This window comes from Geotrypetes seraphini, chromosome 11 (assembly GCF_902459505.1).
Source record: "Geotrypetes seraphini chromosome 11, aGeoSer1.1, whole genome shotgun sequence".
NCBI lineage: Eukaryota > Metazoa > Chordata > Amphibia > Gymnophiona > Dermophiidae > Geotrypetes > Geotrypetes seraphini.
The window spans coordinates 73,419,659-73,435,874 of record NC_047094.1 but is presented as its reverse complement, the minus strand read 5'-3'; the positions used below and the strand labels follow the sequence as shown (position 1 = coordinate 73,435,874).

At 47.7% G+C, this 16,216-nt stretch overlaps 2 protein-coding genes across 5 annotated transcripts in view; both read left to right on the top strand.

Annotated features, from left to right (window-relative positions):
* The window catches only part of LOC117368901 (phospholipase A2 inhibitor and Ly6/PLAUR domain-containing protein-like), an 82,435-nt gene that overhangs the window by 14,925 nt on the left and 51,294 nt on the right, over positions 1–16,216 (top strand). The window contains exon 1 of one of the 4 annotated variants that reach the window (XM_033962646.1): positions 433–532. The exons of 1 other annotated variant lie outside the window; for it this stretch is intronic. Coding sequence is in view for 1 of the 3 variants with exons in the window: in XM_033962649.1 (XP_033818540.1) it covers positions 520–532 (13 nt within the window). In the remaining 2 variants the exon portion in view is untranslated. Of the gene's footprint in view, positions 1–432; positions 533–770; positions 855–16,216 lie in introns of those variants that run through there. 2 more of the 4 variants (XM_033962649.1, XM_033962648.1) reach the window with 2 other exon arrangements.
* LYPD3 (LY6/PLAUR domain containing 3) overlaps positions 528–16,216 on the top strand; it is a 124,803-nt gene continuing 109,114 nt past the window's right edge. The window contains exon 1 of the mRNA XM_033962645.1: positions 528–578. The gene's annotated coding sequence lies outside the window, so the exon portion shown is untranslated. The remainder of the gene's footprint in view (positions 579–16,216) is intronic.

The window sequence follows — 16,216 nt, the reverse complement described above, 5'->3', positions numbered from 1 at the left end:
GAGAGGATCCTGGCGGGGACGGGTTGGGGATGGGTGGGATTTCTATCCCTGCGCTACTCTCTACTCTGGACACAAATGAAGGAGCTTGCTCAGTATTCCAGGTGCTCTGCATTCATATGACTGGCTTCTGTCCTGGATGCTAAGGAAGGTGAAGTGACTTGTTCAAGGTCAGAAGGAGCATCAGTTGTGAGAGTGGGATTTGAACACTGGCTTCCCGCACCCACTCGAACCTTTGCCTATCATCATGCACACTTCTTGCTGGGACTCTGGGTCTCTCCGGCTCAAGGGCCACTGTCTCTTCTCACCCTTCACTACATCCAGCCGTTCTTTCATGGACCATCGGGACTTCTTCGGGGCTTACCTGCGAGGTCACTCCCAGCGCCAGAGGCCTCACCGCATTGGCTCAGCAAGGCATTCGCAGTCCCCACGCTGGCGCCCTGTCGCTCCACGGGGGGGGGGCGGAGCGGAGCAGGCGCTCAAATCAACTGCCGAAGCGCGCGCAGCTGCAGCTCAGGAAAGATGGACGGAGCAGGTGAGCTGAAAAGGTCGGACGGTAGAAGGGCTTTGTGCATTTTAAGGTATGCTTTTATGAGGAAGGGATAAGGATATGAGGGGGAAGTGAGATGAAGAAATTGGAAACCGCCTGAACTGTGCTCTGCAATCCAGCATCTCCCCTTCCCTTCTTTACCCCCACCCCCAGGATTCCAGCATCTCAACTTCCCATCGCCTGTAGTCAGGGCCGGGGGGGGGTTGCCTATCTGCCACACTTGAGAGTCTTCCCCCGGCTCTGACTGTAGCTTCACCCTCCTGAACCAGCCATAACAGTAAAGAAACAATAGTACTTTTCAGGCTCTGTAAGTTGGTTTGTCCCGCTCCTTCTCCCACACGGACTTCCTATCCAAGTAGGGAAGGGGAGAGCTACGGCAGAGATGACTAGCACTGTTGGTTCTGTAGCCTAACGGTTGGACTAGGAGGAAGTTAGCAGGGGGAATAGCTATGAGGATGGAAGGGGGGGGGGAATTGACCATCTGTGTATGGTGGGAGGATAGGGAAGGAGATATCCTGGACCTTGGGAGAGGTGGAGACAGCCTGACTTTGCCTAAGGCCTCTTAGGCCAGCCTTGCCTAGAGTCAGCATTTCTCTTACTACATTAATGGAGCTAGACTGACCTACCACGCTTTTAGGAAAGACATAAAAACTGCCTTATTTGATAGATTTATCACCTGAACAATAACTGCACTAAACACTAAAACCAATTCTATTACTTCTAATATGTCCACTCTTGCGTACAATGTGTATTCTAATAAACTGTAGGTTGTAATTCGCTGTATTTTAAGAATCTGTATATTGTAATTTGCTGATTGTCCAGATCTCTTCAGTGTGAACCATCTAGAAGTCACATGATTATGGCGGTATAAAAGAATAGTTATTATTCCTTATACAACCCCATCCCCATATCTAGCATCTCTATCCTTCCCTCCCATTCAAGGCGTAAAGCATCTCCCCTTTCCTCCCACTTCGGGTATCCAGTATCTTCTCCTCTTTCCTATCTCCTGCTCCCTCTAGGTGTCTAGCATCTCCCCTTTCCTCTCCCCAAAGGTGTCCATCTCCCCCTTTTCATAAGAACATAAGAATAGCCTTACTGGGTCAGACCAATAGCCCGTCCTCATGGTGACCAATCCAGGTCACTAGTACCTGGCAAAAACCAATTAGCAACATTCCATGCTACCAATCCAGGGCAAGCTACAACCGCTGCTGCCCCCATCACCATACCATCACAGGAGCTCTAAGAAAATACAGCCTAGGGAAGGGACAGCAGAGTGCTGGGGGTATTGTTCGATATGAAGGTGGGGAAAGTCTTCCTACCCAGAGCTTGGGGAGAGAAGTTACAGTCTCAAGTTCGTCTCCTTCTACAGTCTCCCACACCGAGAGTATGGGATTATGTGCAAGTTCTAGGATCAATGGTGGCAGCTCTGGAAGTAGTGCCGTGGGCACTGCAGCAGTCACTTCTCTCCCGGTGTCTCAGGATTACAATCGTCGATTCTGCTGGACTCCCCAAGCGGCACTCAACATGAATTTGTGGATCAGCGAGACCAATCTGTTCAAAGGTATGCCACTAGAATCACCGGACTGGATCATAATTTCTACGAATGTCAGTCTGTTGGGTTGGGGGGCTCAGTGCCTTTAGTCCTCAGCGCAGGGGGTCTGGTCTCCGGAAGAGGCTCAGTGCTCCATCAATCTTCTGGAGTTATAGGCAATCCGGCTGGCACTTCTAGCGTTTCAGGCCTTGATTCAGAACGGCCCGACCAGGGTCTTTTCAGACAGTGTCACGGCAGTGGCATATATCAACAGACAGGGGGGTATCCGCAGTCTTCAATTGGTGAGCGAGGCAATGGTTCTGCTTCAGTGGGCGGAAGCTCATCTTCCTCTTCTCTCAGCAGCTCACATTGCAGGACTAGCAAATGTTCAGGTGGACTTCCTCAGCAGAAATCTTCTAGATCCCAGAGAATGGGAACTCTCCACTCAGGCATTCCAGCTGCTGGTGCATCGATGGGACATTCCAGACATGGACCTCATGGCTTTGTCTTGAAATGCAAAGCTTCCTCAGTTCTTCAGCAGACACAGAGAGCGGGAGTCAGAGGGGATAAACACGTTGGCTTTGTCTTGGCCTCGAGGTCTTCTTCCTTATGTGTTTCCCCCTTGACCTATGATAGGTCATGTGCTCCATTGTGTATCTCGATTTCAGGGATCGGTGATATTAGTAGCTCTAGACTGGCTGCGCCAGCCATGGTATGCAGATCTGATCAGCCTCTCGACGGGCAAACAGTTGCGGTGACTCTGGATTTACTCCATCAGGGTCCGATCAACATGGAAAATCGTCCCACTTTGGTCTTATGGCCTGGCTCATGAAAGGTTGCGGCTGAGGCATAAGGGTTATTCGGAGCAAGTTATTTCCACCCTTTTCCAAGCTAAAAAGAGATCTACTTCTGTGTCTTATGCTAGAGTCTAGAGAGTGTTTGAATCTCGGTGCGGTGATCAGGGTATTTCCCCTTTCCATGCTTCTTCAGCTAACATTCTATCTTTTCTACAGGATGGAATTGCCAAGGGCTTGGCGTACAATTTTCTTAAAGTTCAAGTAGCAACAATTGCTTGTTACAGAGGCCGCGTGTCTCGATCTTCCCTTGCTTCTCAGCCTGATGAAGTTCAGTTTCTGAAAGGAGTACAATATATTCATCCACCAGTTAAGAAGCTCTGTTCGGAGTGGAGCCTTAAGGTAGTCCTTGGAGGCTTACAGAAGATTCCGCTTGAGCCTTTGTCCACTGCGACTCTAAAAGATGTCACATTGAAAGCAGTGTTTCTTGTAGCTATGGCTTCAGCCTGGCTGGTTTCTGAGTTTCAGGCATTGTCATGCAGAGACCCTTTTTTACAAATTTCGGATTCAGGGGTCTCAATTCGGACTGTACCATCGTTTCTTCCAAAGGTTGTCTCTTCCTTCCATGTCAACCAATCTCTTTTCCTTCCTGCTTTTCGGAAGCAGGAATAGGGGGTGCGCTTCACTTCATTCTGTTTCCTGGATGTGCATAGAATTCTTCTCCACTATCTGCAGGTTACTAACGACGGGCGCAACAAAGGTATGGCAGCGTCCAAAGCTTCCATTGCTAGGTGGATCAGGGAGACCATTGCTTCCGCTTACTTGATAGCGGGGAAGCGGTTACCGGAAGGCCTCCATGCTCATTCAACTAGAGCAGGGGTGTCCAATGTCGGTCCTCGAGTGCCGCAATCCAGTCGGGTTTTCAGGATTTCCCCAATGAATATGCATGAGATCTATTAGCATACAATGAAAGCAGTGCATGCAAATAGACCTCATGTATATTCATTGGGGAAATCCTGAAAATCCGACTGGACTGCGGCCCTCGAGGACCGACATTGGACACCCCTGAACTAGAGCGATAGCTACTTCCTGGGCTGAGTCTAGCGGATTTTCCTTGGAGGAGATTTGTCGTATGGCTACTTGGTTCTTCTAAGAATATCTTTTCTAAACATTACTGGTTGGATGTGGCAGCGCGTGCGGAGACTGCTTTTGGTGCTTTGGTCATCGCGGAAGCGGCGTTTGCTTCCCACCCAAATTAAGAATTGCTTTGCTACATCCCATTAGTCTCTGGATTCATCTGCTGCTGTTGCTAAGGAAGGAAAAATTATGTTCTTACCAGTTAATTTTCTTTCTTTTAGACGCAGCAGATGAATCCAGAGCCCCTTCCTTTCTGGATATTGTCTGTCGGTTTCTCTATAGCAAGTTTCATTATGGTTGATAGTTGTGTTCTGTATTAATATCTTTGAAATTTGTTATGGGAAAGAAGTTTTTTCGTTCTGAGAATTTTCTGGTTCCGGATGCTTGGGCAAAGAGCAATACTGAAGCTGCAGGAGACATTCCATCCAAGACGACCACCTGTTAATCAGTTCTCTATCTCCACCTGCTGGTCAATGTGTGCTATCCCACTAGTCTCTGGATTCCTCTGCTGCGTCTAAAGGAAAGAAAATTAACAAGTAAGAACATAATTTTTCCATCTCCTTGGTCCAGCATTTCCCTTCTGTGTCTGTCAGTATCACCATTCTACCTGTTTTCCAGCATCACCCTTCTGTGTGCCCATCTTTATTATGTCCCTGTTCTTAACCTCCCCCATGGTCACCATCTACCTTCTCAATGTCCTTAATTTTCCTCCCTTTTTCAGCATTGCTTCTCTTGTGTCTCTATTTCACCTCCCCTTTTTCAACACTACCCCCTTCATCATTTATCTCTCTGTCTCTGTTGTCTCTTCCCCTTTTCTGCATTGCTCCATCTATACCCCCATCAATCCTCTATTTCAATATTATCCCCCTCTGTATGCCTATCTAGCCTCTTTCAGCATTGCCTCCTTCTGTAAACCCATCTATCTCCCTTTCAGCATCGCTTCCTCTGTGTTCCTATCTACCCCCTTTCAACATTTCCCCTCAATATCCCTATTGCCTCCATTTTCAGCTTATCTCCCCCCTTCCCTTTTTTCTACATCCCGTAGACAGCATCTTTCCATCCTCCCTCCTTCCCACAGCCCAGTGTGATATCTTTCCCTCCTCTCTATTTCTCTCTTCCCTCCCTATGGTATGGCATCTTTCACTCCTTTCCCCCCCCCCCTTCCTCACCGTTTCCAAGGGAGTCCTGCATCTGGCATTCTCCCTTCCACCCACTTCCCCCTCTCTTCCCTTGTTCCCATACCTTATAGCCAGCATTTTTCAATCTTCCCTCCCCAGTCTGGTATGAAAACTTTCCGTCCTCTCTTTCTCTCCCCCATGAGTCCTGAATCTGGCCCTCTCCCTTGCACCTGCACCCGCATCCCCTTCATCATAGCCCTTTTTGGTGACTTAGCAGTGGCAGTGATTAAGACAGGCTGCCAGCAACGGGGCCTTCCCTTTGCAAGTCCTGCCTGCTTTGTTCAACTTTCTGTTTCCACATAGGCAGGACTTGCAAAGGAAAGGTCCCAGCGCTGGCAGCCCATCTTAATTTCTGCCAAGTCACTGAAGAGGGCCACGGGGAAGGGGGTGCAAGTGCAAGAGAGAGGGCCAGATGTGAAGGCTGCCAGAAGAGGAGCACAATGCCAATCCTGAGAGCACCCCCTTATGATCTGACTCTGCACCCAAGGTGGACTGCCCTTCCCCTCCCCCACACACACACTCCTCCCCTTGGTACTCCTCTGGCAGCAGCAAAGATAGAAAACAGAACCCCCCCCCCCCCCCCCCCGTGTAATTACAAAAGCAGTGGCAGTGCCCCCCACAGGTCTGACAGTGGTGGCAGAGGAAACTGCAGCGCAGTACAGCGCCCAACTCAGGCAGAGGGAAAGCCTGAATTAGTGGGTCCTTTTTTTTCCAAAACAAATCAGTTTAAATCGATTCAGCAAAACTGACTTGGTGAATCGATCCAAATCGTGAATTGGGCAGCACTAGTGATAGTGGCATAAGAACATAAGCAGTGCCTCTGCCGGGTCAGACCACAGGTCCATCCTGCCCAGCAGTCCGCTCCCGCGGTGGCCCAAAAACAGGTCAAGACTTGTCTGAATCATCAGAAGGGGCTCCCTTGCCACCTTGGTTTCCCATTTAAGTCCTGCCTTCCTATCGAAGTCCTAGCCCTCCGGTCTTGCACATGCACGACCAGGTTGGTTTATACTCATTACCTGGTTAACTTCCTATACTTGTGTTACATCCCAGCTCCTCCCTCAGTATCCCACGATCCCTTTATCCCTCAGGAATCCATCCAATCCCTGTTTGAATCCTTGTACCGTACTCTGCCTGATCACTTCCTCCGGTAGCGCATTCCAAGTGTCCAAGACCCTTTGGGTGAAAAAAAACTTCCTTGCATTTGTTTTGAACCTGTCTCCCTTCAGTTTCTCAGAATGCCCCCTCGTATTTGCTGTCCCCTTCAGTCTGAAGAATCTGTCCCTATCCACCCTCTCTATGCCCCTCATGATCTTGAAGGTCTCTATCATATCTCCCCTAAGCCTCCTTTTCTCCAGAGAGAAGAGCCCCAGCCTATCCAGCCTCTCGGCGTATGAGCAGTGTTCCAGCCCTCTTACCATTTTCGTTGCTTTTAAGAATTTTCCTGCTACAAACTGTTGATGCTCAACCATGCTTTCCTAGCCTACACATAAAAAAAACAAAATAATAGCAGGGCTAAAATAATAGCAGAGGTTAGAGATTTATATAATGAAGTATACAAATTTATTTTCAGTGTTGTTGAAAGTATTGTTTTGGAAGACATGCTTCCTGGGTATATTGAAGTCTGGCAATGGTAAAATTTTGAACAATACGCAGAAAAAGAGATCTAACTTAATTTAATTTAATTTTGCTTGTGACTTGCCTCTCTTTGGTCAGCCTAGAACCTTCTGTATCCACACATTCCTAGGGGCAGGTAGGTTCAAGGCATTTCTGAGTTCGACCTCCTAGTATATGGAGAAAGCATGCAGAGCATGAGTCATGGAATTCTTTGACATAGAAGAGAGAATGGAGGGGTTGGGTTGAATAATACAATATACAAATATTCTGTTGGTTTTGAAATTTTAATAAAATTAAACCAAGTATGATGATGGTTTGATATGCTATCAACATCTTAAAGTTGATAGTAAAATATTGTCAGCAACATTTCTGGATTGTTGGTTTAATCAAGTACTGACAATGAATGTGATTATGCAGCATTGAATTATAAAAGCACTCTTCCAAGACTGCAGCAAATATAACTACTTATTTATGGTTGGTATTGTAACAAATTGCTGACTGCCTTGTTTGTGATGCCAGCATTTGATCATGAAGGAATATAAACTGCAAAGAATGACAGATGCAGCTCTGGTTACCTTATTGTGTAGGCTGGATGGACCATATGGGTCTTTATCTACCATCATCTATTATGTTATTATGTAACATACTAGTATTTTAGCCCGTTACATTAACGGTGCTAGAATATATGTCTGTCTGTCTTTCTTTCTGTGTCTCTCCCTCCCGCTGTTTTTCTTTTTGTCTGTCTCTCTCCCTGGCCCCCTTTGTCTGTCTGTCTTTCTGTGTCTCTCTCTGCCCCTGTGCCTTTCTTCTTTTCTTTCTGTCTGCCTTCCATCTCGCTGTCTGGCTTTCTTTCTATCCATTTGTCTCTCTCCCCCCCCCCCACACTTCCCTGTGCAGCAGCCACAGCAGCATTCCCTCCCCCTCCATGTCTCTGTGCAGTAGCATTCCCTCCCCGCCACTACTTCCCTGTACAGCAGCATTTAGATCCCCACCTTCCCTGTGCAGCAGCCACAACAGCACCAGCATTCCTTCCCACCCCACACCACTTCCCTGTACAGCAGCAGCGTTTCCCTTACCCCCCCTTTCCCATCCCTCGGTCTTGACTGCTCACTTAGTCCCTTGCCGACCCCACTCTTCCCTTCCCGCGATCCGACCATCTGCCGATTCCAGCAGCGTATACAGCACTCTACACACACTGCTTCGGGGCCTTTTACTGCCTTGATTTACTCTGGCACGTCCCTGATGACATCATCAGAGACGCGGCAGAGCAAATCAGGGCGGTAAAATGCCCCGAAGCAGCGTGTGTAGAGTGCTGCACACGCTGCTGGAATCAGCTGGTTTTGAGTCAGGACCGCGGCATCCCTTCGCGGCTGGAGTGTTTTGGGCTTCCCTTCCCGTGAGGTGTCGCCACGGCTCCTCTCAATCCTGCCAGCGTCGGAAGCCTTCTTAGACGCTGGTGAGAGGAGTCGACACGGAGAGCAGGAAGTCCAGCGCTGGCGGCGAGTGGTAGGTGCTGGAAAGTAAGGCTGGGGACTCGCGCATGCGCACTCCTGCAAGGCCACGGACCTACATCTCACAGATAGGGAAAACGGAAGCACGCAGTTGAGTGTGCATGCGCGGCTAGCGTTTTATTATATAGGATGGGTCATTCCATGTCAAGTGGACTAATTTTGAAAATCATCCCCCCTCAACCTTCTCCAAATTGAATAAAATTTTGTGTGGAAATTCACTAGGGTCTCAAACTAAATCATGCAACTGTTTCAACTGAATCTCTATTATTTCAAGACCTACGGAGTACCACGCTCCGCATAACACAAAACAACCCTTGGTAAGACCATAAGAATAGCCTTACTGGGTCAGACCAATGGTCCATCAAGCCTGCTAGCCCTTTCTCACGGTGGCCAATCCAGATCCCTAGTATTAAGATCCTGAGCAAAGTTTGGAACCTAATATGTGCTTGACTCCCTTTTTAGAGGCCAGCAACTATGTGAAAATGTTACAATAGAAAATTTGCCTACTTTGACTGACCAGACTTTGATTCAGGCCATAACTGGACCAGTAGTCATAGCCCATGATGTATGTCTAGGATTTTCTCCAGGTGGGTTTGCAGCCAACTGGAAGAAAATATGACATAAAGATGTGATGTCACCTATTTCATCTTGTACCTGGCCTTGCTATGGTCAGAATTAAGCTCCCAAAGGCACGCATCATTTGCATGCACAGATACATTATGTTATAGAAAGCCATCTTTAGCACTCTATTGTGTAACACGCAAATGAGCTAGAGATGTGATATTTTACAATGTAGCTAAGCTTGTTATGCTTACCATGCTTTAAGCTTATGACACATCTTTGCTCAGATGTATTTTCATAAATTAGTCATTGAAGTTATTGCAAAACTGTGGTACGTTAATTATCTTGCATTGGTCAATGGTGGCTGAATCATTGCTAGTTCAGCAAAATTGGCAATCCAATCGCCTAGGAAAGGTAGCAGCCATAGGTTGTCAAGCTTTGTTAAGCACAAGACAAGAAAAGGCACAGCATAACAGAATTGCTTAAACTGCAGATTTTACAAAAATTGAACAATGTTTTTTCTTGGCTTGCAAATGATTTTGAACATCCCATCAATGTTTGACATAATGGCTTGTGAATGAATGCACTGAATGCCTGATGAAGTTGTTGTTGGAACCCAACAGGTGTCTCTACGAGTTGGCCAATAAATTAACCTGGCAGGACCTTGGGGGAGCAAAATGTTGACCAAGCCATCACATTCCTCACTTGAGATCTTACATATGTGGCTAATCCACCAAGAATTGTCATAGAAACAAGCTAAATACTGACCAGGTTGGAGGCTGGATACTTGAAGGGCAGGAAAATATTCATGTTACAGAACACTTGCAATCAATGAGGTGGTGTCATTTGAAATTTTTTTGCTAATGCATATTTTCAATGCAACAGATGAGACATTCTAGACAGCTGGGTTATTTCCCCCATACCTGCATGCTGCAGAAGGAATCCACTCTGGATTTTTCACTCTTCCTCTGGTATACTTCACTGTGCAGTTTAGCGCCCTCTACAGTTTTTGTTTCCTTCTGCACGCATGACTGCAGTTATGTGTGTTCTGCTCTCCCCATTTTATTATTTTTAATTTGATATAATGTCATCCCCTTGTCGGGTAATTTTGTGCTTGAAGCGAATTTGAAGCACTACGTGCTTGAGAATTCACAGACTTCAATATATAACATAATATCGTACTTATAAACCACGTAACCGTAAGTTCAACGTGGTTAACAAAAGATTAATAATAAAATGCAGTAGTAGAAAGGCTGTTGGTGGGAGGGTCCACAGAGATCTATACACCAGTGAAGAGACCTGGTCCTGTAGTGAAGTGGTAGGGTGGGGTGGTCTACAGGGACCTATACACCAGCAGGAAAGATCTGAGAGTAGCCAGTCAAGGAAGTGGCTCAGGCTTGACAACTGGAAGAGGGGCAAGTGAAGAAAGATCCAGGTGATGGGGACCCAAGAGGCTATGGAGTGAGGAACTGGCAGTGGCCTCTCAAGAGGTGGTTGGCAGAGAAACTGGTGTTGGCACCGAGAGCTTACAGAGAGGACCCCAGGTGATTCAGCCTGAGAGATCCTGGGAGCATTAGCCAAGATCTAAGGAGTGTCCAACAGAGGGACCAGTGGGGATGGTGGCAACTGGCGGAGTGACCAGTGAATGAAACCGGAAGCTGCCGAAAACCCGGAGGACCATTACAGGGTTGGAGGAAGGACTCAGGAGAGACCTGGAGGGATGGAGTCCAGGGAGGACCTAGGAGAATGAGGAGTCCAGAGAGGACCTCGGGACAACCAGGAGGTTGGAAAGAACTGGTCACATGTTTTTAAAAACTGTGTGTTTAACCCTGTTGTGTTATGTTTTAGAATGAACACATGTGTCTGGGGTAGATATGTGATGGGTGTTACTGCTCAGCCCTGTCACATGATGACAGCCTTAAATTTCTTATTGGAACAATTTTCACATAGATTACTGGCCCGGGAGTCATGTGATGACAGCGCGCTGACTAGACGTCTCCTGCTCGAGCTCCGCTCTTCTCCTTGAAATAACCCCCATAAATTACACTTGTCAGTACTTTTTCCATTCTTAAAAAGTACATATCCCAACCAGTCAGTCTCTGCTCTCATTTGCGGGACAGCTTGCATCGGCGACCCACAGCAGTTATGCCGATAAAGTCCTCAAGGCCTGGTAAAGACAAGCCTGCAAAGCCCACCAGCATAGCAGCTCCCAGCCCGATGCCAAACGACATGCCCTCGCACGAGGAGAACATGCAGGTCTCTGTTCGCCATCTCTTCCAGCTACTGGAGACTAGAGTATTACCTCCCTGGAGACTCAAGTGAAACAGCTGACGGAGCGGGCAGAGGATGCCGAAAATTGCGGCCGCCAAAATAATTTATAGCTCATAGGCTTGCCAAAATCGGTACGGGATGCAGAGCTGGGTGACTTAGTAGCAACTTAGTTGCTCCAAACTCTGGGACTAATTCCTTCTTTGGGCCCGGTACAAGTGGAGAGGGTCCATTGCATTGGGGCACCATGCGCGGAGAGAGCTCTCTCCCTGCCAGTGATAGCATGCTTCTTAAACTACACGGCTAAAGCCAAACTACTGGAGGCTTACCAGCAACAACAGACATTGGAATACCAGGACCACAAAATCTTGCTTTTTCAGGACTTCTCCGTCAAGCTGTCCGAGCACTGGCGGGCTTTGATACCTTAATGTACTCAGCTACACTCCCTTGGGATCAAGTTCTCCCTACAGTATCTTGCTAGGGTCCAGATCCAAATTATCAACGGGACAGTTACACTGGATACCCCAGCAGACTTCCAGGCATTCTTAGACCCTCGCCCAAGAACTGTGGCTTTTTGGGTCTGGCCACTATCCTGCCCCTGGCCCACCCGGGTGCATTCAACGACTGGCTACATGGCAGCTTCAGGGGAGCGGATGGCTTGGGCTGTGGTATCCTGGTTTCATCTTGCCTGGTTTGCAGGACTATGTTGACTGGCATCTGATCCTGTGGCCATCCCCGGCGACAGAGTCCGGAGCCTGCTGGTCTTTGGTTATCAAGTTATCTGGCAGGTGGTTTCTCTTCATGAAGGAACCTGGAGGGGCTCCTGCTTGGCGTCTCCATCTCTGACTCTGGCTCCAGCCCTTGGTCTGCTGGGTCAGACACTCTTTGTGCTGACAAGACTTGACACCTTGCAGATTCCTTGCTTTTGGGGTTCTTAGTTGTTTTCAGGTCTTCTGGGGAGGACTTGGGGCTGTGTAGATGGTGGGTTTGAGGGAGGGTGCTAGGGATGGGAATGGTTGGGAAGGGTGTGTATGGGGGAGTGTGTTTGCCAGCTTGAGAGTATTGGGTTCTGTTCTACAAGGTGTTCTTCCCTGTGGGGGGGGGGGGCACTGCTCTGCTCTCTTCAGGGATTCCAGGAACGCACATTTCCTTGGTTGCCTGGAGCGGGGGAACCTGGCTGGGGGGTTCCTTTTCCTAATACATAAGGGACTGCTGTGTCTTTTTCTTTACACTGATGGACAAGTAGAGTATGGTTAAATTGAAAATTTCCACACTTAATGTGGACGGGATCCAGTCCCCTAACAAACGGAAGAAGGTGTTGAAATGGTTTCACAAATAACATGTTGATATTGCCTTCCTACAAGAAACACACTTCACGACAGCAGAACATGAGAAATTGAAAAGGGATTGGGTTGGAGAGGTGTATTTTTCCTCCTATAGTAGCCGTCAACGAGGGGTGGCTATTTTGGTTCATAAGCAACTTCCCTTTCACATGCACAAAGTTATTCAGGATAAAGAGGGAAGATGTGTTATCCCAGGACAAGCAGGCAGCATATTCCCACATATGGGTGACGTCACCGACGGAGCCCCGCAGCGGACAGCCTCGAAAGCAAACTTGCTTGAAGATCTCGAACTTTCGAGTGCTGCACCGCGCCTGCGCGCGTGCCTTCCCGCCCGAACTAGGGGGCGCATCTCCTGAGAGGATCCTCAGTTCGTTTATTTCCGCGGAGACAAGAAGACACGTTTTCTTTCTCTGCAGCATTGCCTTCTCATCACCGCGGCTGTTTCTTTTAATTTAAAGTCGGTCGCTGTGTTCATTTTATCTTTTAATTTTATCTTTTATTTTTCGTGTTAAAAAAAAAAAAAGTATATTCTTTTTTTCCTTTCAGTTCGGCCGTCGAGCTTTGGGCCTAGGCCTAGGCTCCTTCGTTCGACACGGACTTTATTTTTTCCATGTCCCGGCCTCTTACCGGGTTTAAACGTTGTCAACAGTGTAATCGGGTGATTTCGGTCACCGATCCCCACTGCCGTTGTTTACAGTGCCTGGGTTCCTCTCATTCCCCAGAAGATTGTCATCGCTGCTTTACCCTCACTCCACGAGCTTTTCGGCGGCGTTGTGCTCAATTTTTTCAACTTTTCGGTATGGAGCAATCTTCGGAGCCGGCCTCGACCGTGGCGGCTGCACCGGTCTCGAAGGCCTCGACTCCGACGACCTCGACACCTGTGGTCTCGAAGGCCTCGACCCAGACTCCGGCTGGAGTTTCGGTCTCGAAGGCCTCGACCTCTTCTACTTCGGTTGCCTCGAAGACGACGTCTTCCACGAAGCCTTCTACGGGGGGTAAGTCTCCCAGTTCCCTTTCAGGTGCCGTATCCAAGAAGCCACCAGAGTCCTCGGCGCGACCACTTTCAAAGCGTACCTCCAAGATAAGGGAATACTCACCTTCGAGGTCGCCCTCTTCGGAGCGTACTGCTGCACATACGAGGTCAGAACCTTCTGTCTCGGTGCCGATGCTGGAGGACATGTTAAAATCTATCCTCACCACTCAGATTAATTCTTTGGTGGCTCAACTGGTCCCGTCCTCGATCTTGCCTCGGGCTGACCAGCCTGTTACTCAACCGGAGCTTCCAGTCTCCCGAAGCCGATCCCGGACACCGAAAAACATTTCTTCATCGGAGTCGTCTCCGGGCTCACCTCCTCCGAAGCATCGGTCGAAGCATTCCAGACATGTGGCCTCCAAGCTTCGGAGAGAGTCTTCGACGTTGGATACCGAGGCTTCTTTGTCTCGTTCTTCGAAGGCGAAGCAGGGTTCTCGACATCGAGCCTCCACTCGAAGCCCTTCTCGATCCAGAACCCCATCGAAGCCAGTCCGTCGAGACAGTTCTCCACACACCTCGACTCATTCTGTACCACGTACACCGGGTACTTCTCCATCCAGGAGTCTGAAGAGGAAACATTCTCTTACTCCACTTCACAGTACAGCTTCTTCTCCTACTGTGCGTATGGAATCGGACATTTCCACATACTCTAGAGAAAATTCTCCATCCTACTCAGTACAACATAAATCTCGCAGTGGCTCTCCTGAAGAATCATCTGACCCAAAATCAGTTTCTTTTGCCAAATTTATTTTTGATATGGGCCAAGCTCTCAAGCTAGACCTTCATTCAGACTCTAAATATACTCCTGAGTACTTGGCGGATATGGAGCTTCTCCATCCTCCTAAAGAGTCACTCAGATTGCCTATGACTCCTGTTCTCCAGCAGACCTTCACTCGCAATATGGAGACTCCTTATTCTATCACTGCCATCCCATCTAAATTGGAATCTCGTTACAGAACGGTTCCATCTAAAGGATATGAAAAGTCTCAACTTTCTCATCAATCTCTAGTGGTAGAGTCATCATTGAAGAAAGCACATCCCTCCAAAATTTATGCTTCAGTTCCTCCTGGTAGGGAAGGCCGTACCATGGATAAATTTGGTCGATGTTTATACCAGAATTCTATGATGGCAAATAGAGTTCTGAATTATAATTACATTTTTACGTCCTATTTCAATCATTTTTTAAAGATTTTGTCTTCCTTTTACCCGGATGTCTCCACCAATCGTCTATCAGAATTTAAGAATATCCTTAAGACTCTTTCTCAATTGAGACTATTCATGCTACAAGCTTCCTATGATGCCTTTGAACTCTCGTCTAGAGTCTCGGCATTTGCAGTAGCCATGCGTAGATTAGCATGGTTACGGATAGTGGACATGGATCCTAACCTTCAGGATAGATTGGCTAATCTTCCTTGTCAAGGAAATGAATTATTCGATGACTCTATTGAGGCAGCTACAAAGCGTCTTTCAGAACATGAGCGCTCTTTTGCTTCCCTCATCCGTCCAAAACCTAAACCTGCACCAACTAGAGGTTTCAAACAAACTCCACGTCGCTATCCACAGAAAACAACTCCTGCTTTTTCTAGACCTCCTGCTCGTCGGCCTCCTCCACAACAACGACAACAAAAGTCACAGACCCCTGCTAACACTAAGCCTGCTCAGTCTTTTTGACAATCTCAACTTGAGCATTCAAATTTCTCTGTTTCCAAATTCTCCCCTCCCCATAGGGGGTCGCCTGTCCAATTTTTATCATCAATGGGAGCTCATAACATCAGATCTCTGGGTACTTACCATTATCAGAGAGGGATACTCTCTTCGACTCCTTCAGGTGCCTCCAGATCGCCATCCAAGAGAGTGTCTTTCAAATCAGTCGCATCTTCCTCTTCTTCTTCAAGAAGCTCGGGCTCTTCTTCTCCTGCGAGCTGTGGAGGAAGTTCCTCTCTCCCAAAGGAACTCGGGATTCTACTCCCGTTATTTTCTAGTTCCCAAAAAGACGGGGGATTTGCGACCGATTTTGGATCTCAGAGCTCTCAACAAATTTCTAGTCAAAGAGAAATTTCGAATGCTCACTCTGCCAACTCTATATTCCTTGATGGATCAAGGGGATTGGATGTGCTCCCTCGATCTCAAAGAGGCCTATACTCATATCCCCATTCATCCAGCTTTTCGCAAGTACCTCAGATTCCAAGTAGGAAATCTTCATCTTCAGTACAAAGTTCTCCCCTTCGGACTGGCTTCTTCCCCAGAGTTTTCACAAAATGCCTTGTGGTTGTAGCTGCAGCTCTTCGCAACCAGGGTCTCCAAGTATTTCCATACCTAGACGACTGGCTCATCAAGGCTCCCTCTCTTTCAGGGGTTATTGTAGCGACCCAACAGACTATTCTCTTTCTTCAAAGTCTGGGATTTCACATCAATTTTCCCAAATCTCAACTGATTCCTTCTCAGTCTCTCCAGTTCATAGGAGCAACTCTGGACACTATCAAACTGAGAGCATACCTTCCACAACCACGTCAGGATGCACTCCTTCAAATTTCTCAACAATTCTTCCAACTTTCCACTGTTCCAGCAAGGAAAATGATGGTTCTGCTCGGTCACATGGCCTCTACAGTTCATGTAGTTCCTTTTGCCAGGCTTCATCTTCGCATTCCTCAATGGACACTGGCATCTCAATGGCAACAATCAGTGGATCCACCAACTCG